The 26,947-nt window shown below is 35.1% G+C and overlaps 1 protein-coding gene across 3 annotated transcripts in view; it reads right to left on the minus strand.

Moving 5' to 3' along the window:
• FBXW7 (F-box and WD repeat domain containing 7) overlaps window positions 1–26,947 on the minus strand; it is a 231,238-nt gene that overhangs the window by 77,095 nt on the left and 127,196 nt on the right. For 2 of the 3 annotated variants that reach the window (XM_038559027.1, XM_038559028.1), the window contains exons 2-3: window positions 17,918–17,967; window positions 16,704–17,288 (exon numbers count right to left, since the gene is read on the minus strand). In XM_038559027.1, the coding sequence (XP_038414955.1) occupies window positions 16,704–17,219 (516 nt within the window). In that variant the 5' untranslated portion in view covers window positions 17,220–17,288; window positions 17,918–17,967. The remainder of the gene's footprint in view (window positions 1–16,703; window positions 17,289–17,917; window positions 17,968–26,947) is intronic. The other variant, XM_038559031.1, reaches the window with a different exon arrangement.

Genomic DNA, 26,947 nt, shown 5'->3' on the forward strand with positions numbered 1-26,947 from the left:
AATTCTGGAGTGCTTTTAAATGTTTACCCATAAAAAAATTCCAACACCAATTAAAAACAAAACAAAATAAAAACCCCAGCATTTCTCAATAAACCTACTCAGTATTGAATTTAAGGTAATTTCCAAAGAAGAAACAAAAATAGTGTCATGACTACAAATTAGGTATTTAAAACACACCTAATTTATATTCTCTAACCATATTTTCTTTTCCCTATGTTCTACGTCTATAAGTCATCCAACTTGGCTTTTCTCTTTATCATAATTTATAGAGTCATTACAGCAACCATACAAGGAAGTAATGTAAAAACTGTGTTGCCTAAAGGAGAAGTCAAAGATAGGTATGACATTTTAAGATAGGAGTCAAAGTCAAAAGCAGACTTTTAAGCAGAAAAGAATCTTGTTAATAAGGTTTTTAAGATTGTGATCACTGGTGAAAAGGCTTTCTTTTTTTTTTTTTTTGTGAAAAGGCTTTCAAATTGATACTAATGTCTAAATTAAATTTGGTCAAACGCTAATTTCAAATAATAAACCCACGTTTATTATAGATTTTTAAAATATTTTTTAAATGTATTATTTTCTTATATATTGGAGTTTGGGGGAGGTAAAGAGGGGAACAGATGACTGGTGTATGAGCAAAATCTAAATTAAACTCCATGCTCTGTCACTCACTTCATATAACATTAAGCAAATAATATTTCCAATTTAAAACTTTATAAACTAGGGATCCCTGGGTGGCGCAGCGGTTTGGCGCCTGCCTTTGGCCCAGGGCGCGATCCTGGAGACCCGGGATCGAATCCCATGTCGGGCTCCTGGTGCATGGAGCCTGCTTCTCCCTCTGCCTGTGTCTCTGCGCCTCTCTCTCTCTCTCTCTGTGACTATCATAAATAAATAAAAATTAAAAAAAAAATAAAAAAATAAAAAATAAAACTTTACAAACTATAGGAAGATATTGTGAAGTTCCTGTACTTGGCATCAAGATCAATCCTCTAGCTGTCAAGGAAAGGGAAGTTGACTATGGCATGGAAACTCTGTATAACCCTTTAAAGAATCAATCAGCTATCATAAACCAGTAAGAAACCAAATACAGGGATGCCTGGGTTGCTCAGTGGTTGAGCCTTTGCCTTTGGATCAGGGTGTGATTGGTAGTCCCAGGATCCAGTCCCATACCAGGCTCCCTGCAGGGGTAGCCTGTGTGTGTCTCTCATGAATAAATACATAAGATCTTTTTTTTTTTTTTAAAGAAACAATATAAACAAAGAAATCTAAATAAATTTGCTCAATATAAACCCATATAAATACCTATAATATATTCAAGTAGTCATCTAGTTTAGCTCTATGCTTATTTCTAAAAATTCTGCCACTATTAATGAGCACTGGGTGTTATATACAACTGATAAATAACTAAATTTCTACCTCTGAAACTATTACTACACTATATGTGAACCAACCTGAATTTAAATAAAATTTTGAAAGAAAAAAATTCTGCCACTATTCAAAGTTATGACTCCTTATTTTTATTTCTTTATGGCCTCCCACAACACTGTCTACTTCCTACCTATCCCTTAGGCCTCAACCTTACCTTCATTTCCTCACTGACGATATCATTGATTTAATTATCTAGATGTATATACATATGCACTGAGAACTACACAGCTGGGAGGGACAATGAAAATACTAGAAGACAGTCTTAATATAAAATAATCTTGGTAAGGAGGAACCTCATAAAGGAGCATGGAAATTAGTGATGCGGCAGTGGAAATAATGAATTAGAAAATCTAAAAGGGACAAATTTAAAGTTTTATACTTAGGTTCAAAACCCTGTAAATGTTCACATTAAGTGGAACAGGATTAAATCAGACAGTGTTTGTAAAAACAAAACATATTTTGTTTTCTGAAAGTTCCATTTAAATTTTTAAAGCATTCTCTATACACAAAATACAAGGTCCTATAAGATACAAGAGACTCTTAGACTCTTAGAGAATCAGGTCTATCGACAATCTAAATACATATAAATTTTAGGAAAAAAAGCTGACTATAATTACCACAACATAAGTTAAAAACAAAGAACTAATGGAGATACAGATTTGCTCAAAGTTCTGTGAAATATTCTTAAAGCAGTTGAGCTTTAAAATGGATCTTAAAGAGGACTGAAATTTGTAAGAGACTATAGAGTGGAAAAACATTTAAAAGATAAGGAAAAAGTTTCAGCAAAGATACCAAAGTAACCTAAATTTCTCTACATTCAGAAATATCAAATAAATCTCTGTTGCTGAGTAGAAAGGGTAGAAACAAGATGAAGGAAATAAGAAAGCTTTTTAATTCTATATATATTATACATACAATAATTATCTTTAAAAGAATAAAAGAAGGGCTCTCATCAAACTAGGAATTGAGGGAAAATTCCCCAAGTTGACAAACATCTACAAAAACCATACAGCTAATACCATGCTTACTGGTAGGATATTTTCCCACTAAGATCAGGAACAAGGCAAGGTTGTTCTTTGTCACTACTACTTTCCAACATCGTACTGGAAGTCCTCATTAATGCAGTTAAGACAAGAAAAGGAGATAAAGGGTATGCAGATCAGGAAGAAAAAAATAAAACTGCCTTTAATCATATATGACATGAACGTCTATGTTGAAAGAAAGAATCAAGCAAGAAACTCTTGGAACTAATAAGCAACTACAGCAAGCATGCAGGGTACAAAGTTAACATCCAAAAGTCAATCACTTTCCTATATATCAACAATGAACAAGCAAATTTGAAAATAAAAATACATTACCTTTTACATTAGAACCCCTCATTAATGAAAGATTTCTAAATGAAATATGTACAAGACCTGTATGAGGGAAACTACAAAATTCTAATAAAAGATATCAAAGAATAGTTAACTACATAAAGAGACAGTCTATGTTCTTTCATAGGAACACTTAATACTGTCAAGATGTCAGTGCTTCCCAACCTTATCTGTAGATTCAATACAATCCCAGTCAAAATCCCAGCAAGTTATTTTTTTTTAATTTTTATTTATTTATGATAGTCACACAGAGAGAGAGAGAGAGAGGGGGGGCAGAGGCACAGGCAGAGGGAGAAGCAGGCTCCATGCACCGGGAGCCCGACATGGGATTCGATCCCGGGTCTCCAGGATCGCACCCTGAGCTAAAGGCAGGCGCTAAACCACTGCGCCACCCAGGGATCCCCCCAGCAAGTTATTTTATGGATATTGACAAGTTGATTCTAAAAATTGTATGGAGAGGCAAAAGACCCAGAATGGCCAATTCAATATTGAAGGAGAAGAATAAAATAAGAAGACTGATACCACCCAATTCAAGAACTTACTAAAAAGCTATGTAATCAAGACAGTATGGTAGTGATAAGAGAACACACAGATCAAAGGAACAAAATATCCTCACTTTCCTTTCCAAACTTGCTTACTTGATAATGCACAAGCATTGCTCCATGATAAGCAAGTCTTGAAATTTGCAGTAACAAGTTTATCCGCATTTAGGTTTACCTCTTTTCATGTTGGAAAGAATCTCTCACTGATCACAAAGACAAAGATGCTTGTCTTGACTGGAAAAAAAGAAACCCTATCAGTAAATGATTAAGAAAAAATATATAAAGAGTGACACTGGATAAACCCACGCCTTGATTATGGGCATGTCACCTAACATGGAGATAATAAGGACAATATAAATGATCATAAATGTTTGCATAGCTTTTTAAAATCTGTGCAGTATTTCACGTTTATCACCTCATTTAAACTTCCATACAACACTTTGCAGTAAAGGTAGCTACTCTATTCCTGTTTTTTTTTTTTAATAAATTTTTATTTATTTATGATAGTCACACACAGAGAGAGAGAGAGGCAGAGACACAGGCAGAGGGAGAAGCAGGCTCCATGCACTGGGAGCCCGACATAGGATTTGATCCCGGGTCTCCAGGATCGTGCCCTGGGTCAAAGGCAGGTGCCAAATCGCTGCGCCACCCAGGGATCCCCCGCTGCGCCACCCAGGGATCCCTATTCCTGTTTAATAGTGAAGAAACTGAGGCTCAAGGAGGTTAGTAGATGAGCCCAAGGACTATGTCTAATAAATGAGAGAGAGAGAGCAGACAGATAGCTCTTCTTACCTTCTGTTCTTTTCAGCACATAATTCTGCCTAATATTACCTACCTGAACTATACACTAGAGTTGTGATTCAACAGAGAAGAGTTATTCAAAGTCGATTTCCACAAGTCACCCAGGAAAAATGTTGTGGACAGAAGAAACGAACAAACAAACAAGGAACATAAGAGAAAGCCCAGAAACAAGACCTACAGAACTACACTCAACAAATCTTTGACACAGAAGCAAAGGCAATCCAATGGGACAAAGATTGTCTGTTCAACAAGTGGTGCCGTAACAACTGGACAGACACACACACACATAACTGAAAATGGATCACAGACCTAAATGTAAAACACAAACTAGAAAACTCCTAGAAGATAACAAAGAAGAAAACGTAGATGGCATTGGTGGTATGGTAAGAACTTTTCAGATACAGTATCAAATAAATGCACAACCTATGGAAGAAATCATTGATTTTACTGGATTTTACTAAAGTTAAAAACTTCTGCTCTGTGAAAGATAATGTCAAGAGAATAAGAACACAAGCCACTGCCTGGGAGAAAATATTTGCAAGAGACAATATGATAGAAGTCTGTTAACCAAAACATATGAAGAACTCTTAAAACTCAACAATAAGAAAATGAACAACCCAATTAAAAGATGGGTGACAAAAATCTAGACAGACATCTCAAAGAAGATGGCAAATAAGCACACAAAAAGATACTGAACATCATATGTCATTATAAAATTTCAAATTAAAACTACAATGAGATATCACTACACACCTATCAGAATAACCACAATCCAAAACATTGACAACAAAAGATGGCAACAGGAATTCTCACTCATTGCTAGTTGGAAGTGCAAGATGGTATAGACATTCTGACAGTTTGGCAGTTTCTAACAAACTTAAACATACTCTTACTCTATGATCCAGCAATCATGCTTGTTAGTATTTATTTAAAGGAGTTGAAAACTTGTGCCTAAACGAAAACCTGCACATAAATGTTGCAAGAAGCAGGGATGGAAAACAGCAAAACAGTGTATACAGTGACCATCCTTATGCAAAATATGTATCCATGTGGTCAAGGTAAGTAATATGTAAAAATTTATTCACTAATTATTTACTAACAAATTACTAGGTATTGGGGCTTCTTATACATGATACATATTATTAGGTAAGATAAATAAGAAATCAAAGGACTTGCATAGGAGGAAGGCAGCAAAAAATTTTAATACAATCTGATATGACTCATAATAAATATACCATGGGAGCAGAGATTAAGTTGGGGTAACTTTTGGTCATGAAAACAGATGGTATAGTCATAGCTTTATGGATTATTCAATAGCCCAACTCCTCTCAAAATTACTGTTTTTCACTAAAATTTGTTTTCCAAATTTTAACAAAAGTGCAACCTGTACCCAGAATGAGATCTGGGTTCAAATCCTAGCTCCACTACTACTAATCAGCTGACTGGCAACTGACAAATAACTTTACCTTTATTCACTTGTTTCTCATCTCTGATACACAGATAAAAATTAGAATTTATACATCAAGACTGTTAAGATTAAATGAGATTCTGTGTGGAAAGATTTTAGCATAGTGTTCTAGCATATAGTAAGTAGGGTTCAATATATGTTTTTTTAAATCATCATTATTAATATCATTATCAATACTATTTTCAATTATATTGATGAGGTTCAGAATAAGAACAGCTGAGTCTGGCTCTACTGCAGGCCAGCAGCACCACACTGACTACAGGACAGGGCACTTCAAGAATAACTTGTCCAGAGAAAAGCAACAGGATGGTGACCCTAGAAAACTCACTGAAGGGATTCAATCTGGAGAAAAAATTATGGATAAATATGACAGCAGTCTTCTTTTATAATAAAGGGTGTTACTGCTCTAGATGGAAGAACAAGGACCAGAGCAGAGTAACAGATGTCAACATAAAGAACTGTATAAAAATACATTACTTCACACTGTAGTTTCTCTTCATGAGGACTTCATTTTTAAGCCCAAGACTACTACTAAAACCAATGGCACAGGTTTGGACGTGGTGATCTCAAAGGTTCCCTCCAATTCAAATTCTGTCTCAGGAGACTTAATAAATACCTTAAAAATAAAGATACCATCATACTAATTGTTACTCTTATAATAATGTGGGAAGTTGACCTTAGAAAATTATCAGGGTGGCACCTGAGTACTAGAGATATGAAGAATTGGTTACACAAAGAACTAGTCTTAAAGAATTCATTGCCATTTCCATTATATTCAGTTGTATTTTCATGAAGCAATCATTAATAATGCTCTTCCTTATGAGAATTATTTCTGTCCAATCCTCCACTGGAGGATTACCATTATGGAAACTTTCCAAAAAGACTAAAGAAGAATGGATTTCCAAGTGATGCAGGTTTTTTCTTAAATCATAGTAATACTTATTGTAGCAAGCTTAGGAAATTCTGAAAAGTATATAATATATAATAGAAATAACTGAGCCATATTCAGAGAGAATTTCTAGCATTTGGTTTCTTTCTAATCTTCTTCCATGCATATACAGGTTAATGTATGTTTCTTCTATAATCAAGATCATATTGTATATACAATTCGAGTTCTACATTTTTTGTAAACATTAGATTTTTAAGCATTTTCCTGCTGTTAAATATTCTTCAAAAAGATGACTGTTAATGGTTATAAATTAATTTCTGCATCTTAGCAACATGGTTCTTAAACTGGGATTCTAACTTCTCATTAGAATGTTACCCTAGAATGGCTACTTGTATTATTAACATTTCTCAGTGTAACTATCCTTATAATGAATATTTGAATTTTAATCTAAACCTAAATGGCATGCCTATTTATAATTTATAGTCTAGCCTGGGTACATCTTAAGAGGTGAAATGAGAATTGTTCACATTACAATTGGTGAATTGTAACTCTCAACCCAAATCAGCACTAGAGACAAACACATCAAATTTCTACTGCTCAAAAAAAATAAAAGAACTAAATATCAACTCAAGACAAAACTTACCCCGAAAGTCACAAGGCAAAAGCAACTGAACTGTGCAATGTAAAGAGCCAAAAACTGGTTTAAGGACTTTTCCAATTTTAAGAAGGTATAAAAATAGAGGTGGAATCTGACCTGGGTTTTGAAAGATTTGGCTAGTGGGAGAAAAGCAGGGATCATTAAAATCAAGGGGAGGCATAGAAATGAAATCAGGTAGAAAGACCCATGATAAGACTATGAAAGACTTCAAGTGTCGTCTACTTATGGATTTGACTTCATTAGTGGGAAATAGGCCATTAGATATTTATATTGAGGTTACTTATCTCTATGGAGCTAAAAAATCCATTTTTAAAAAATTCATTCAATCATTTATAATGCTTTACTCATTGTCAAGCACATGGCATTATAATAGCCTGGTACAAACAGAAACCTAAGCAGATACTGTTAACATTTTAAACGCTGACTCTCCAATTTGGATCTTACAAGCACCTGGGGGTAAGTAAAAAGAAGACCAAGTATTCAAATCTGTTAAACTCTTCAGCAGACCCACAGGCTTAGAGGATACGAAAAAAATCAAGCCCTTTTCCACCAAATGACCAGAAGATCAGGATACTAACAGAGACTAGACAATCCAGAGAGGAAAATAAAATATTAGTATGAAGAAAGAAAGAGTAATTTTAGTTTTCAGTGGATCACTGAGATGACAATGCCCAAGAGACAGCTGGTAATGCAAGACTCAGGTTTGGGGATCCCTGGGTGGCGCAGCGGTTTGGCGCCTGCCTTTGGCCCAGGGCGCGCTCCTGGAGACCCGGGATCGAATCCCACATCAGGCTCCCGGTGCATGGAGCCTGCTTCTCCCTCTGCCTATGTCTCTGCCTCTCTCTCTCTCTGTGACTATCATAAATAAATAAAAATTAAAAAAAAAAAAAAAAAAAAAAAAGATTTAAGACTCAGGTTTGGGTGATGCATAAGAGCTTGAGACAGAATTTTGGAGTTATCTACCAAAGCGAAAGCAGAACTTACTACACTCGTTTATCCTCTTCATACTATCTTGCCCTTCACCAACAAAAACCCTATTAACATAGATCAGGTCATCGTAATTATACACAAATGAAACAGGAACATTTTGAGGATAACCATTTGTGGATACTTCAGAGTTTATCATATGCATAAGGCAAAAACCAATGGAACACTATTAAAAATTATTTTAATTGTCCATTCTATGGAAAGACTATTTTTTGGTGTAGAATGAAAATCCATAATTAAAATAATTTTTAATTACTTGTAACATAGATACAGAGTTAAACATGTCTAACATTTAGACCTCCTACAGTTTAAAATAATGTCAACAAATATTTTAAAAACTGCACTAACAGGAATTAATTAGATATTGATAATAAACTAAAATGCATTTTGGCATCCAACTCTAAGATTGATTCACAAAGCATTTAAATATACAGATGTTTTAAAAGAAAGTTTAGAGAAACTTGACAAATTCTAATTAAAGGAAATGGTACATACCATCAACTGTGAAGATCTGTGAATACAACCCCTTGGGAGTTTATGTCATATTTTTATTTTTATTAGAGATGGGCTCAGCTTATAACAGTATGTTCCCAATCCTCAAGTGTACTCTTCAAAGTACTTACCATTTTTCTATTTATATTTTTTTCCACTAGAGGGTGATATGATGACTGAACTCTAACGGTCATTTAAAAATACAAAGTTTGGTATCTGCTGTGGGGAATGAAGTGTATTCTATGAAATTAGGGGTGTGGAATAGAAGATGGATAAACAAAATAAGGTCACATCCTCACTTGGTTTACATCCATAAACTACCTGAGTGTCCCAGGCACTATTTTACCTGCTTTACATATATTATTTTACTTAATCCTTACAAAAGCCCTGAGAGGTATTATAGTCTTATTTTACAGAAAAGAAAACAGTTCAATGATATTACATACTTACTGTCATATAATAAGTGACAAAATCAGAATTCAAGTTCAAATGTGAAAAGCTCTTATCACTCTATCATGTTTGGGGAAAACTCATCTTGCCAGTATGCTTCCTTCCCTCCATTTCTACTATCCTCTCCACGTTTTTGTTTTTGTTTTGTTTTTACTTAAACTCTAGTTAGTTAACATATAGTGTTAAATTAGTTTCAGGCATACAATATAGTGATTCAACACTTCCATACATTTCCGGAGCTCATCACAAGTGCACCCCTTAATCCCTATCAGCTTTTTAACCAATCCCCTCTGGTAACCATCAGTTTGTCCTCTATAGTTAAGGGTCTGTTTCTTGGTTTGACTCTTTCTCTCTTTTCCCCTTTGCTCATTTATTTCTTAGATTCCACATGTTTCAAATTAGGTTAAACTGGAATGAGTATTTCTAGCATGTCATCCTTCACAAAAGTGGGAAGCATGACTCTATTCACGGAGTTTTCTAGTGGATTCAAGATAACTGCCTTACATAGCACTTGTTGCTCTCTGGATGTATTTACACCTAACAGATTTTGAATTTAAGTTCTTTGTCTTAGCAAGAATAAGACAAGGGGGATACCTGGGTGGCTCAGCGATTGAGCAGCTCAGGGTGTGATCCCAGGGTCCTGGGATCGAGCCCCATGTCGGGCTCCCTGCATGGAGCCTACTTCTCTCTCTGTCTGTGTCTCTGCCTCTCTCTGTGTGTCTCTCATGAATAAAGAAATAAAATCTTAAAAAAAAAAAAAAAAAAAAAAACACAAGACAAGGCAAGGGACTCCTGAACTACCCAGCACTCTCTAGAACTCTACCTACAACAGAGTAGAATTTAGAGCCTGGTAGATTTCAGATGTTAGCCATAGTGTCCTACAAAGTTTCCCAGGAGCTCTAGTCCAAGGGAGTGGTTAGAGAATGGTGAACTAGAAACACAACTATTATTCTGATCTCCTGATTAGCACTGTGACCCTTGTGTCTAATTTCTCTATTGTTTAGAACCTAAAAACAAGAAAAAGCCTCAGACTTTTGTCTATTTTAATAGACATTTATTTCTTATTTGATACAAAAAGGATAAAAAAAGCTGTTTAGTTGCCAGGAGAAATCTAACAATTAGGATGGAAAAAAAAACTGATTTGGAATGAAGTAAGGAACAGAACTGTGAGAAAGCTAGAGGGCAACGACAGACATGGAAAAAGCAGAAATTGGTGGTCAAACATGGTTCTCCTCATGAAAAGACCAGGAGGATACAAGCCTTGGCCCAAGAGTAATTTCATCCACTGCTCATTTTAGTAGGAAATGAGTTGCTACTCCACATTAAACACAGAAGGACTCTTATGTATCTCTTTAGAAAACAAGACCTTTTTTAATACAATAAGGCCAAGGGAGGGAGTTAAAACTGAAAAGATGGACATTCCTATCTGAGAAAGCAAGCTGACTTTAGAATTTGTAGGCAGAATAGTCAACTTTACAGAATTAGCCACCACACAACCCCTGGTTAAGAAGCAAGTTTGATCCCTCAACTTTATGGTCAACTAATAATCGACAAAGGAGGAAAGACTATCCACCGGAAAAAAGACAGTCTCTTCAATAAATGGTGCTGGGAAAATTGGACATCCACATGCAGAAGATTGAAACTAGACCACTCTCTTACACCATACACAAAGATAAACTCAAAATGGATGAAAGATCTAAATGTGAGACAAGATTCCATCAAAATCCTAGAGGAGAACACAGGCAACACGCTTTTTGAACTCGGCCACAGTAACTTCTTGCAAGATACATCCATGAAGGCAAGAGAAACAAAAGCAAAAATGAACTATTGGGACTTCATCAAGATAAGAAGCTTCTGCACAGCAAAAGAAACAGTCAACAAAACTAAAAGACAACCTACAGAATGGGAGAAGATATTTGCAAATGACGTATCAGATAAAGGACTAGTATCCAAGATCTATAAAGAACTTATTAAACTCAACAGCAAAAAAAACAAACAATCCAATCATGAAATGGGCAAAAGACATGAAGAGAAATCTCACAGAGGAAGACCTAGACATGGCCAACATGCATATGAGAAAATGCTCTGCATCACTTGCCATCAGGGAAATACAAATCAAAACCACAATGAGATATCACCTCACACCAGTGAGAATGGGGAAAATTAACAAGGCAGGAAACGACAAATGTTGGAGAGGATGTGGAGAAAAGGGAACCCTTTTACACTGTTGGTGGGAATGTGAACTGGTGCAGCCACTCTGGAAAACTGCGTGGAGGTTCCTCAAAGAGTTAAAAATAGATCTGCCCTACGACCCAGCAATTGCACTGCTGGGGATTTACCCCAAAGATACAGATGCAGTGAAAGCTGGGACACCTGCACCCCGATGTTTATAGCAGCAATGTCCACAATAGCCAAACTGTGGAAGGAGCCTCAGTGTCCACCGAAGGTGAATGGATAAAGAAGATGTGGTCTATGTATACAATGGAATATTACTTAGCCATTAGAAATGACAAATACCCACCATTTGCTTTGACGTGGATGGAACTGGAGGGTATTATGCTGAGTGAAATACTCGGAGAAGGACAAACATTATATGGTCTCATTCATTTGGGGAATATAAAAAATAGTGAAAGGGAATAAAGGGGAAAGGAGAAAAAAGGAGTGGGAAATATCAGAAAGGGAGACAGAACATGAGAGACTCCTAACTCTGGGAAACGAACAAGGGGTGGTAGAAAGGGAGGTGGGTGAGGGGCTGAGGGTGACTGGGTGACGGGCACTGAGGGGGGCACTTGATGCGATGAGCACTAGGTGTTATGCTATATGTTGGCAAATCGAACACCAATAAAAAATAGATAGATAGATAGATACATAGATAGATAGATAGATAGATAGATAGATAAATAAATAAATAAATAAATAAATAAATAAATAAATAAATAAAATTTTAAAAAAAGAAATAAGTTTGATGTACTCTGGAAAAAGTGATACCTGTTCTCCAATCTCAAATTTCACCATCATTTCTTCTTGTTACAATTTAGCCTCAAGCCTTCATATCTTCAAAAATCTTTGTTAGATACCACAAAGTAAAGCAGTTAATTGAACCCTCTGAACCTTCACTAAAGGGTAGCTCTGATGATTTCAAATATGACATGGTATTAGAAAGACATCACACTCCAGAGTCTAGAACCTAAACACACCGGCAGTTATGCTGAAAATCTCATGTAGTAATGTTGGCAAAATTCTACCACAGGGGGCAGCATAGCACATGGAGAGAAAGGGGGATTTCTGAAATTAGGCAGATCTGGATTAAAATCGCTGGTCATAGTCTTGTCATATGATTAAGGATGTGGAAGTAAATTGTAAACTCTAAAGGGCTATGTAAATGGTGAATGCTACTCTAAGCCTAATAAAACAAAACTGCCCTCAAAAAAAAATCAAATCAAATCAAATCAAATCTCTGGTCACTTTGAGTTTGATTTTTGGGTGAATCATTTGGGCTTTCTTACTTTTATTTACTTATCTATCGTAGGGACTTGCAAACAGTATGGACTTAATAAATACCAATTCTTGACTGCCAGTACCCTTGAATTTTAACATTAAAATGGTCTGAAATTTTAATGTATATTATTGCATAGCCTCCGATACAAACAAATCTTTGGTGACTAGAGGAGAAAAAAAGACTGATACTTTTAGTATGTTTTCAAAGAAAAGACCAATGCCAGGAAGGACAAAAATGGTTTTTCTCATTACCATATTTGAAAAACAACATGTTCAGAAATGACCAACAAATAAGCATAGCTGTCCACAGGGAATGTTTAAGAAACTGCCACACACACACACACACACAAAACAAAACCAAAAACACAACCAAAAGAAAAACACCACACTTGAAAGCTATTTTGGGTAAAACTACAGGCTAATTCCGTATGTTTTTTTAAAGATTTTATTTATTTATTCATGAGAGACGCACAGAAAGAGGCAGAGACAGGCAGAGGGAGAAGCAGGCTCCCCTCAGGGAGCCTGATGTGGGACTTGATCTCTGGAATAATGCCCTGAGCGGAAGGCAGAAGCTCAACCACTGAGGCACTCAGGCATCCTGCTAATCCCATATTAAGGTGAAAAGAAAGGGATTTTTTAAATGATTCTTATACCTTTACTCTCTTCAAAAGTCACGATTTAAGAAGTCTTAAAACTGTGGCCCAGAGTAATGTCTATAGAAGTGTTTTATGTTTATAATAATCAAGAATTTAAAGCTGCTCTAAAATAAAATCTATAAAATAATGAGACCTTTTCCTCATTTACTGTATTAAAAAGATTTATATACATGGGTGACTGACATTTTCTTTATAAGCAATGAAGTAATATGTGACATCTTTAAAGTGTTGGTGAAAAAATAAAGTACTCTGGGAACAATTGTAAAGAAGAGATCCAGGAAAAGAGAAAAAGGAAAATGGGCCAATTTTAACCTGAAATACTACTCTGCAGAGGGGCATCGTTGCCTTGGCAGTCAAATAGTTTATATTCTTCTTGCCATATCTGTGCAGGAAAATGACCTCAAAATAAACAATAAATACATCCAAAGTGTGTACACCAGGATACACACACACACACACACACACACACAAACACCTATGCACATATATACATCTAATTCCTGCTGTCACTAGTACTCAGTCTACTCCTATGGCCTTGTATGTACAGCACAATAATATGCATTCATCACTCAAGAGACACTAGAAAAAAACTGACCTAAAATCGATACTTTGCTTTTTTTTAAATTTATTTTATTTTATTTTATTTATTTATGATAGGCACACAGTGAGAGAGAGAGAGAGAGGCAGAGACATAGGCAGAGGGAGAAGCAGGCTCCATGCACCGGGAGCCCGACGTGGGATTCGATCCCGGGTCTCCAGGATTGCACCCTGGGCCAAAGGCAAGCGCTAAACCGCTGCGCCACCCAGGGATCCCTGTTACTTTGCTTTTACGGATGTAACTAAATAACTGTATAAGAAGACATATCTAAAAGTTCTATTTACAGTTTCATCTTAAAGGGTGGGGGGGAAGAATGATAAAGCATCTGTCAAATCTGTGTACTAGTAGTTTTCCTGCAGAATAATCTGATGACTTTTCCTTCTGGAAAAAGCTATGTTTTGTCTAGCTGGCTTTCTTGTTTTTAATTTAAAATATAGCACAACTTGCTGATAGCTTTGCATTTTTCAACAAGGCTTAGTTTTGATTAAACTTCTTTCTTAAATAAGCTAATACAACCAAATACTAAGCCCCATTCCCCAACCTGAACCTTCAGACAAAAGAGAGACATAAACCCCCTCTTTAGATGTAGTAACCTTGAGGGAGAGAGATCAAGAGATCAGGGAGATAGAAGCTGGCAGGATTGCATTATAAAAGTCCTTAGCCTTACCAAAAAGCAGGGCTGTAGCTATTAGAGGTAGAGCTTCTTCTTAGATCAAACCAACTAAATAAAATCTAAACTTGCAGACAGGCTAGGGAAATCAGGGATAAACATGTTTTAGAAGAGTTTAAAGTTTTACAACCTGAAGCAAAAATGATACAGCAATTCAAGTATTAAACCTAGCATCAAAATTATTCATTCTAGGTCAAGTTACATTAAAGAAGATGATGTTACATGTGTTTGTATATTATGGGCTAAACAGATGATTCACTTTTCAATTTAAAAATAAGCAAATAAGAGTAAGTGGATAAACCACATGAACATTATTTTAATTTTGAATAACTGAATTAAAATGTTCCATTCCAAAGAAATGTTTGACTTATAAGTCTACTCTACATGGATATTCATGATTTTTATCTAATTTTCAAATGATGAAGAACCAAAAAGCATGCAAACAAAGATTTATGAATGTAGAAGGCTGAGGGGGAAGAAAAGGATAGAAGTTGTGCTACATACCTCATTCATTCTGAGTATAATTCTTTTTACTTTCTTTCCTCTTTAAATAGACTAGTATATAGCAACACTGCCTAAAATATTGATTAAAATAAATTCTAACTCCAGCAAAAAGTACATGATGTCTTACTGAATTTCCTGTAATTTCAATAGCACCAAAATACAAAGAAAATAAAATTCAACATAGAGAAGTCAGCACTTACTTGACTTAGGAGCTAGTCAACAAGACCAAGATATGTAAAGAAAACTCCTATTTCCAACTTTGATTATCATTTTCTGAGGTCTGTGTGTGTGCTCATATTCTTCACAACTTAAAAATGTTTCAATTATGTAATATTTTAAACATACTTTAAAAACCACACAGAAAAACACCTACAAACCATCCCCATCTCTGGAACCCAATTTCAATATTCAGCAACTCATGGCCAATCTATATCCTCTTTCCTTTTCTCCTTCAGGATTATTTTGAAGCAAAGCCCAGACACTGTATCATTTCATTTTGACTATCATTTGAAGGAGGGCTGGGGGCGAGGAATATACAGGAAAATTAGGGAGAGAAGTAACACTGCTGTTTTTTCTCTATAATGCCAACCTCTTGTCATAACCATAATTTTAAAGGATATAATAATATCCAAGAATATTTTGAGGAAAGAAGCCCACATGCCATCCCAAAGAACAAGCACTGGCAATTCCAAATTTACTGCAGCTGCCCAATCACTTCCTCCTTCTATTTCAGACACACTTCAATGTTCAGGACCTCCCTGCCTATCTAGTAGCAAAGATGATCCTAGGGAGCAGTGATATTCCAGTCCTTATTCTCTGATAGAGCCTCAAAGGACAATGTCCAGTGGAACTGTTTTTCTCAGCACTAGATTATCACCAAGTCCCAGAGTTGATAAGATTTCTCTGATTTAGACAAAAGTCTAATTGTCTACCTTTTAAAATAGGTCTAAGGCTAAGGGATGTCTGGGTAGCTCAGTCAGTTAAGCAACCAACTCTTGATTTCAGCTCAGGTCATGAGGTCAAGCCCCAGTGTCAGGCTCCATGCTGGGCGTGGAACCTGCTTAAGATTCTCTTTCTCCCTCTGTCCCTTCCCCCAACACCCTGCTGCTCATGTATGCACACACTCTCTCTCTAAAAATGAAAACAAAAACCATGCCTATGGCTAACTCCATGGGCTACTACTGGCCAAATGAATAAGGAGGCACATACAACAGACAGACAGAGCTGTCTCTTAGGAATGGGAAAGAAAATGAAAACTGCAAATAAGGGAAGTAGTGACAGAAACTTAACAATAATTTGTGCCTTGGAGTAACACCTGTAAATAAACAGCCTACCCCAACCACCTGCGTTTTTTAAATAAGAAAAGATTCTTTGCTACTTGATTTACATAAAACATGTTTCACTCCAATCCTCTCCACTGCACACAAACTACTAACCTCTGTCGTAGGGATAAAATTTGTTATCAATAATTTTTCATAGTAATAGGATTAATTACCTTCGATTTGTAATAAGATTGTCCTATTATCAGTATTTCTATTTCTAATACCTTCCATAAAACAAAACTTAGTTCATTTTATTATTACACATCTGAAGTTAATTTTGCAGCAGTAACAAAGACTGTGAGGAAAGTTTCATCACAATTCATATGAATAGGTAAATGTCTCAGGGGAACAGCAGACTAAATATACTCACTTTTGTTGTCTTTGTATAGAATGGGGAGGAGAGTTGGTGAATAGGCAGGTCCACGATACTAGTGGAGTTTGTGACACTGTTACTATGTGTATGGTCATCTTCCCTGCTACTGTCATCAGATTGATCAAAATCATCACTCTCCTGGTCCATTTCCTCTTCTTCTTCATCCTCCTCATCTTGTTCACCAGCATGTTCTTCATCTTCTTCTTGCTCTTCTTGGTTTCCTGAGGAGTCCTCATCTACCGAAATGAATCGATTATTGTTTTCTTCCAAATGTCCTTGCTGGGAATCATTTTGGTCTCCAGGTCTAGGTTCTGCTCCGACGACTTCACCATTCCTTGCAGTGTGCTCCTCCTCTTGTTGTCTGAGCTGTTGCTGCTGTTGCTGCTGCTGCTGTTCCTCCTCTACCACACGATTCATCTGTTCCTCATCTGCCTGGCTTGAGGAAGGGTTACCTCTCAGAGAGCCTCCAGTTCGTCGTCGTTTGCTGCCCACAGAGAGCAGTTCCTGATTCATTTCCAAAAGCCAGCTTGCTACTTCTTGGACCTTGGCTAGACTATCAGAAGATGCAAAGGATTTCACATTCTGTAGGGAAAAATGAGGGGGGGAAAAAAGGTTTGTACAATTTACATTATCTTTCATTTTTATGTTCTAGGTCTATATTCCACATTTTATTAAAGACTATAAAAAGTATTTGATGCTACTGAGACATTAGGTGTTCTTTAGGAATAAACAGGAAGTTTAAAATGTAGAAATTATGAGACTTTATAGATATACACAAAAATCACATGGTAAACATTATTTTAATATTTTAAAAAATAATTTTAAATTGAAGCTTCATAATTTAATTGCTTTCACCAATAAAACATAATTTAACCAATAAAATGATTTTCAATTATCAATCCATAAACTATCTTTTATAAAACTTCCAGAAAATGTTATGAAGTATATCATAAAAAACTATCCAGTGATCAGTTAAGTTCAGGAAATGCTCAGGTAAACCAAGATAAAAAGGCTTTTTTTACTTTAGGAATTTCCCAAACTTCTCTAATCATAGAACCTTGCCTTAAGACATGGTTTTCTGACAGGTACCAAGTATAATCATTATGGTTTTCATTTTTCACAACGAATATAAACAACAGGAGCACGAATAAACAAAAAAAATCTTATTTTTATTTTTTTTAAAAAAGGAAAAAAAGTTCATAAGTTCATACCCTCTGACCCAGTAACTCCACTTCTGGCAATCTATCCTAAGGAAGTAATCCTAAAACAGAAAAAAAAATTATGCAAAGGATGCTCACTGCAGCTTTATCCACAAAAGCAAAAAATGAAAATAAACGTAAATAAAAATAACCAAAACCCAAATGTTCAAGACAAAGGAATCCATGAGATAGGATATTTATAGTGCAATCCCTAAACCAATGTGCATTTTTTTTTAAAAATGTGAGAACATGGATGTTTATATTATGCTAAGGGCAAAGCACAAGTAATTATATGATCATAGCATGATTTTTAAACTGCATAAAGACTAGAAGATAATATTTCAAAATATAAACTGCATTTAGGCAGCGGTATCATAAGTGCCTTAAACTTACTTTTTAATCATATTTTTCAAATGCTTTCTATCAAACACATCTGCTTTCATGTTTTATAGACTCTAAAATTTGATCTGATAGAATCTTTTTATAATGCTCAGTCTTAAATTTCATCCTTTGCAGATTATCTATATGGACATGTTTGAGGTTACATAAAATAATGCCAACACACCACCCACATTCATATAAAATTTTTAAAAATATCTTTAAGGTTTATGAGATCTAAGAAATATAATATCCATCTTTCTATCATGTCCTAAGAATAAGGACATTATATCACAATAGTCTTCAGATAAAACAGCCTTATCTACTTTTCAAACCCTTGCCACAAGAGGTAAATTCCCCAAAGGTCCATAGTTCTCATTGTAAGTTTTGAAATGGGGTCTGAAAGTCTGAAAAGTAGTTTTAAAATAGCAGTATTTCATTTTCTTTTCTATAATCTCCACTTTCCAGGAAAAAAAGGTGTAGTGTGTGTGGGGAAATTCTTTAATTCTAATTACCACTAGAAGTATAGAAAAAGAAAAGTTCCAACAACTGACCTATAAGACATTCCAACATTCTGAGTGAAAGAGTAACCAACAAAGATGACTAAAACAAGGAGAACTGGAAATAAGTGGTATCCCCGAAGCGTTGAAGTAAAGAAAGCATACCCAGGAGGAGAAAATATAAAATGACATCTGTTGATGATAGATCAAATAGTATGAAGAGAAAGAACTGACCACTGGATTTAGTAATGTGGAAGTCACTAGTAACAAGAGTTTTATTAATTGAAATCTGATTAAAGTAGATCTAAGAGACTAGGAAAACAGAATAGATATGATGGGTATGAACAAGTTAGGAGTATGCTGCAAAAAAAAAAAACTGAAAGGGAGTCAGGGAAAACAGTCAAAAGAAGAAATTTTTTATTCTTTAAGATTCTGTAAGATTGGAGACTAGCAGTATATCTGTATGCTGTATGCTGACAAGAATGACCCACTACAAAACAAAAAATTGATAATGTAATCATGAAAGAGAAGAAATAGTGAAATTAAAAGGGAATGATGAGAATGAGTTCAAAATTGGAAGGACTAATTTTAGTTTAAAAAATGGATACTTCAATGATGGGAAAGAAGAGTGGTATTATAGGTACTTTAAATTTGTTTCTTTTTATCATAGTTCCCAAGGTGGAAACAGTTGGAAATAGATGGATTTTTATAAGTGGAGTCTTTGGAAATTCCCTACTCATTCCTTCAATTATTTTCCTTTTCTTTTTAAAATAGGAAGCAATGTTGCATCATCAGAGTGATCTTGGAAGAAAGAGGTGTTAGAAATTTGAAGAAAGGGATTTGAAATAGTCCTCTAGGGTGAGAGAAAGGAAACTTTCTTAGGTGCATGAGATTTTGATGATCAAATATATTCGATAAATCATGATATAATATATATTAAATGTGACTTTTAAAAGTCAAGTAGTTCTTCCTTACAACTCAGATAAGCACAATAACAAAATTTCTGAGGTAGAAAGCACATTTTAAAAGCACATTAAATATGTCTGTTGTTTTCTACAAAAAAAATAGAATAAACTACAGAAATTAAGATCTAAATCTTACTGGCTCATATATATAAAAGAAAAACTATGAAAACATCACAAAAAAGCAGGTTAAAAATAACGTTGAAAAACACTGACCTATGCGAAAGAACATATATAATATCCCAATGTATGTAAAGGTAAATCAACCATTCATAAGTTTCCTTCAAAGAATCAAAATTTTACTTTAGTAATCATATTTTAAAGTCTAGCTCTCCTAACATTAACAACATTCTTTTTTCACTTGGATGTTTATAGATTGAACAGCATGAAATCTGGGTCACTGCCTGGAATAATGCAGACCCCAAGCAAATTGCCCTTTGCATACCAATTTAACAGGCATATTTTAAGAGATTTAAACAGGTTAAACGACACAGTAAGAGCAATTTACAAGATTGTAAATTGAAAGAGCAAAGGTCATAAAACTAATTGCAGGAAGTTAACCCTGTGTGTCATAAAACTAATCATAAGGAATATGTGTAAAGTAAGGAGGAGACTATTGATAAGTAGCCTACCAACAAATAGAAAGTTTATGACTGGCATTTCTAAAATAGTACTAGTACTGGTCATCAGTGAACATTTCTGTTACTAATTATAAATAATAAAAATTCAAATCACTATATTGTGTAACTTTAGTTATTGGGAGGAACAGAGAAGTATCTTTATTTTAAGCCGATAAAGTTAATTGACTCATATTTACAAGCATGGCATATAAATAGCTTTCAAAATAATATAGATTCTTACAGATAGAGTTGGTCAAAAATGGTAAATCCAAGTAGAAGAATCAGATTTAAAACACAGTCAATATAAAATATACAATGACAAAGCAAAAAGTCAGATTCTAAGAATCTGAGAATATTTGAAGAGGCTGAAAATATCTGACAGACTTACATAAAAATTTGTCGAAGTAGTATATATATTGGATTGATTTCTTTGACCTACTTTGGGAATGGAAAGTGAACGAAAATTTCATTTTCTCTTGGTATTCATAAACTCAAATTTAAACTAAAGAACCCAGTATTTTTATGAAATTAGTTCTAATAACGATCTATTAAGTAAGCTAATGACCTAATTAAAATGATAAACATTTATCCTATAAATAATAGGAAATCAGAATCAACTAAATAATCTATAAGGGGAGGAACCTTTTTAAAATAGTTTATGAAGCCCCACATTAAACAAAAGGACCTAAAACTTGAAACTGTCATATAGGAAAAGTTAATAAAATGTTAACCCAAAATACTGGATTTTCCTTTTTAAGATTTTATTTATTAATTTGAGAACGCATGCGTGAGTGTGGGTAAGCAGGGTGAGAGGCAGATACTGCCTTTTCCAAAATCAGAATCACTACAATGCTCAAAGATTGTTACTATAAAACAATATTTATTGAATATGCAATATGTTTCAGGCACATTTTAATTTTCTAGAAGCTAATGTTTAGAAATGTTTCTTTACAAGTTTTAATTAACGACTTTTAACCTGACCAGAACCCACTGTAAAATCAGATTTTAATTATAAATAACTTTGTGTGTATGTATATAAACAAACCTAAAACAATGGTTTAGAGAGAGGGAATTATGAAATATTTCAGGTACCTAAAAAATCTCTGTAAATCACCACCCTTAACTACAGTCCATTCTCACTATTCGTAGTAACTGAGTTCCATAAAGTTATCACAAATACTGAACAACTGTCCTTAGGGGAAACACAGGGTTAACTTCCTGCAAGCTTTGGTCACAACATTTTGGTCAACCGATCAAAATCTCTTCATGTGTCTATTTCTACTTAAAGACATATACTTAATATATATTGTTAATTTATTACTAACATAGAACTCACAGTCAACAGCACTATATAAACCCATCCCTGAACAAGGGTTATAACACCTATATGCTCTCCATAAGAGCACATCACAACACTAGACAGCACCTTACCACTATACTTAGAAGCCATTTTAAATAGCCAAATAAATCACCAATGGAAAGCTTTTAGTGAAAAATATTTCACTACATAGACCATAAAAAGGATATGAGAGCTGAAACAAAAAGGCACAGCATCACTTTGTTTGACCTCAGATGGCAATGTGCATGCTCATTCACAAATGACTGTGAAAGCATCATGAATATTGATTTTTGGGGTCACAAATAAACTGTAGTGAGGAGGCAAATTCACAAACACAAAATCTACAAATAATGAGAGTGGACTGTTTATTTTATCTAAATCCTCTAGACAGAGCACTACTTGTAATGCAAGATTCACACAGTATTGTGAGGTATCAACAAAGAATCCACACCACTACTTATTGGCTGCTTCTGGAAATATAACAAAGGATATGTGATCAAAGAAATTGAAAGCTCTAATAGATATTCATCACTAAATGTTTCAAAAAAAAATCAGAAGTTTAGATAGCTCACACATTAAATAAAGTTATACTTTTTTTTTTTTTTTAAAGTTATACTTTAAATAAAGTAACCACTAGAAAGAAAAGAGAAGAGAAAGGCATCACTTTTCCCTTTGTAAATGAGAACAGGATTCTTCTTGCCGTGTCTTTCATTATAGTGACAGTTCTGAATCTCAGGATGCAAAAGAAGAGAGTTCTATAGTCAGCGCCATAACAGGATGAAGAAGTATTATGATAATTTTGCTCTTCAAAAAATTCAGAAATAAGGTTACTGTGATGGAAGAGAATCACTCTAGAACTTTACTCAAGTCCTAGAAAATATTTGGTAACTTTTATTAGTTATTATACCTTGTTGATTTAGTGGCACTTCAGACCTAACTTCAATGCTTTTTTCCAAGCTAGCTTCTCAGAAATCTTTTAACTAGTTTCTCATGAACCCTGCTTTTCAAAAGATCTTTGATTATTCAAAACCATTTGAACTTATTTTAGGATGCTTAAAGGAATCAATGTGGACAAGTACACATATTAAACAAATTGAGCTCTAAAAGCCTGTTTCAGAGTGAATTAGAGCTGTTTCCATAGCAAACACCGACCTCGAAATTACCTGAAATCTAAGTAACTGGGAAACACTAGTTACACTAATAAAACAAGAGGTGACTTAAGCAAATGGCCAAAGCCTCCAAATGACTGTGAAATTTTTAGAATTTTTAGAATTACATGGCAGGATATGATCCATTAGATATGAGCTACAAAGTCATTTAAGAAGCTGTAAGACATAGACGGCAGGAAAATCAAATTGTATTGAAGGATAACTCAAAGCTTAGAATCACCTTCTGCAAGCGGTGATTTTTCTTTCTCTCTCTCTCACTCATTCCCTCTCTCTCAAATAAATAAATAATCTTTAAAAAAAAAAACTGGTTGCTAATTTCCATTGGATCTTTTACCATTTCTGTAGCTTTTTACATTATTTAACAAGCACTCCCTCTTCTTTACAACTCTCTTGTCCCTCAGTTTCCCTTGTTAGCATCTTTTTCTTGTTATCATTCCTCAAGCAGTACTGTTGTTCTCGGTTGCTAGCTCCTTCCTTCTCTGCAGCTTCTTTGAAACCTAGGGTTTAACTATCATAGAAACTAATGACAACCAATTCTATGATCTCCAAACTCCTCTATTCAGCCTACTAATTTTACCAAATTGTCTCACAATCACCCAAAATCCATTATCCTAAAATCCAAACTCGTTTACACACACACACACACACACACACACACACACACGTTCTTAGATTCTCCTACTATTTTCTTTATTCTCAGTGAATGGAATCATATTCTAGCCAATTGCACAGTTAAGAAACCTGGTGGCTCTTCCTCTTCCTCCTACTATCCCTTCCCTCAACAATTCAGTCCTAGGGACGCCTGGGTGCCTCAGCAGTTGAGGGTCTGCTTTTGGCTCAGGGTGTGATTCTAGAGTCCCGGGATGGAGTCCCACATGGGGTTCCCCACAGAGAGCCTGCTTCTCCCTCTGCCTGTGTCTCTGCCTCTCTCTCTCTCTCTCTGTGTGTGTGTATGTCTCTCATGCATAAATAAATAAAATCTTTAAAACAACAACAACAACAAACCAATTCAGTCCTAAAGCCATTTGGTGGAGCCAAGCAAGTAAGGTACATATGTAGTGGGCAGGGTGGCAGTCCAGCACAGGGGGATCAATTTAAGCAGAGTGAGGAGAGCCTACTTGTATGTGGAGAATGGCAGAGAAAAGAAAGTGGACCAGTACTGGTGTCAAAGGCTGAATAAAAGGATGAAGAGTGATCCAAGATTGGAAAAGCCCAGCGGGTCAAAGGTAGAGCAGAATGAGAACATCTGTTTAGGTGAGGGTATCAAATGTGAACAGGGCAAGAAAGGTGTCCACAGGGCAGGATGGTACCAAAGTCCAAATGGGTTAAGGAGGGTCCAGTGGCCACAATGGTGCCCTGCTCAGATATCCCTTCAATAGATCCTGCTACCTCATCTTGGAATCCATTGCAACACTCACACCTGGCCATAATACCTCTATGCTTCTCCCAGCAAATGACTGAGCATGGTGGGAATGCTCCAACAACCAATTCTGATGGGGACTACCTGCCCCTCATATCTTGGCTTGCTATCTGTTTCTCTGGAGACCTGCATTGACATAGATGTACTGGTATAAAAAAACTCCTGGGAAAAAATTAAAAAGTGTGGAAGATACTAAAAAATGGCTAACTTCATTAAACAAAGGTTATTTCACTCCAGAATGTTGAAGAATGTTTTCTACTACACAAAGAAATCCAGTGGCTCAGCAGAAGAAAAGTTCTCAACACGAGTCCTTTTAAGACAACAGAAGGCTAGATTTTGTTGAATACTTTGAAGATGAAGAATAGCTGCAGAAACTAGCCAATGTAGCACTTCCTCTTCAATCTCTGTAAGATATGAAGAAAATACTTTGACTTTAAGGGACAAGTTTCTTGAATTTAAACGGAAAATGCACCTTTGGAAAACACCATATTACAAAAAGAGATTGTGAAACACTTCCACTGCTGCTTAGGCTTAACTAAAGAAGGATATCATCAAGTCTCAAGTCCTATTGGAAACCACCTGGAGAAGCTACAGAACAAAAGTGAACTGATTTTCTTCCTGTTCAAAATAAATGATCACTGGGCAGAACTCTTTTTCTGAATCTTTTGATTGTGAGAATTTGCCTTGAGAAAAAGAAAGAGCTGCAGTCATATACAGCATGATTTTACTGATCTGCCCAGACCAGTACTGGGTTTCTACGAAGAAAAGAATATCCTGCTATTCATCAGAAACCAATGAACGTTATGCTGCAGTTCTCAACTTCTCACACATTCAAAAAACGTTTTTCTTATTAATGAACATCAAGAGTAAGCTAAGAAACAGTCTCATTTCAGCTGAAAAGGAAATTTGTGTCTGCTTATCTCGTGTTTGACCCTCAATTGACATTTGTGATACATAAAACAAGTACATGAGGTAAATACAATTTTTATATTAATGAAGTAATAATTTTTGGCTTTCAAAAAACCACATTTTATGTATACATGAGCCTAATGAAAGAAGTACTATTTTTTTTTAAGATTTTATTTATTCATGAGAGAGAGAGAGAGAGAGAGGTACAGACACAGGCAGAGGGAGAAGCAGGCTTCATGCAGGGAGCCCAACGTGGGACTCGATCCCAGGTCTCTAGGATCACGCCCTGGGCTGAAGGCGGCGCTGAACTGCTGAGCAACCCGGGCTGCCCAAGAAGTACTTTTCTAACTGGTAGGACTACATTCAAATGTGATATCACTAAGAAATTATTTTTTCTAAGTCTTGTGTAAAAGATTGTCTAGGCAATATTTTTATTCATATTGCTTTAGTTTATGGTTTTAGAAGCTTTACTATTCAACACTGTCAAAAAATTTCATGTTGTAAATAATATTAAAATCAATTTACAACCCTTATTTAAATTAAATCTGCTGAGCCTACATTAAGAATAATTAAGTCCCATTTTTGGTTTAAGGTAGTTATGTGAAATTTATCACATTTTATAGGAGTTTGCAAAATTTATGCAAAGATAAAAGCGATTTATCCCAAGGAAAGTAAGCTAAGCTTAATTACCAGGGGGTTGTATTTTCCCCCAAGAAAAATTAGCTAAAATATCATTTTTTAGCTGCAAATATGAAGAGAAAACTACTTTTGCACATACCATATCTCATGGATCTCATACAGAAGTTCGGATAAGGCCTGCCTATTTGAATAAGGTTAAAAAAAAAAAAACAGAGCAGTAAAGGAAAAAAAAAAAATAGAATCTCCTCTACCTGTTCTACTAACTTATATTAGGACAGATACAGTTTGTGGAAAAAGGAACCCACAAAAAAAAGAGGACTAATGGATTAGCCAATATAAACAGATCCACAGAAAAAGAACATTCTCTGCTCAAAAGAATACTACAATCACCAATAAAAGTAATATATCTACAACTTACTGATCAAGCTGAGGTACTGTGTGCAGGAAATACAATTTTTATGTGAATCCCAAGATAAGATGATTTTAAGTGTTTCCTCAATGTAAAAAGATTGAGAAAGGCTGAAGTGAATAATGAGATGAATTGATATTATGTTTACCTAATAAGAAGTAATGAGAGTAACACAGTATCATTTCTTTGAAATTCTTGCCAATGACGCATAACCTGAATCCACTAATGAGGATGCACTAGAAAAACCCAAATTAAGGGTCCTTGTTCAAAATGCCTGCAGTATAATCTTCAAAAGTTTCACATGAATGAAAGTAAAGATCAAGGCACTGTTCTAGGTAAAGGATAACAAATGCAGTCCATGATTTTGAATGGAATCTTTTTATTATGTTAGGTATTATTTGAACAACTAGTGAAACTCAAATGGGGTCTGAGGAATAGAAAACCTAATTTATTAATGCCAATATCCTGATTTTCATGGTTTTATTGTGATTATGCTGGAGAATATCCTCATTTATAAGAAATGCATACCCAACTATTGTCAACTAATCTTCACAAAAACAGGAAAGAATATCCAATGTAAAAAAGTCTCATCAACAAATCGTGTTACAAAAAACAAAAACAAAACCAAAAACAAAAACAAATGGTGTTAGGAGAATTGGACAACCACATGCAGAAGAATGGAACTGGACCATTTCCT

The sequence above is a fragment of the Canis lupus genome, chromosome 15 (genome assembly GCF_011100685.1).
Source record: "Canis lupus familiaris isolate Mischka breed German Shepherd chromosome 15, alternate assembly UU_Cfam_GSD_1.0, whole genome shotgun sequence".
In the NCBI taxonomy this organism is placed as follows: domain Eukaryota; kingdom Metazoa; phylum Chordata; class Mammalia; order Carnivora; family Canidae; genus Canis; species Canis lupus.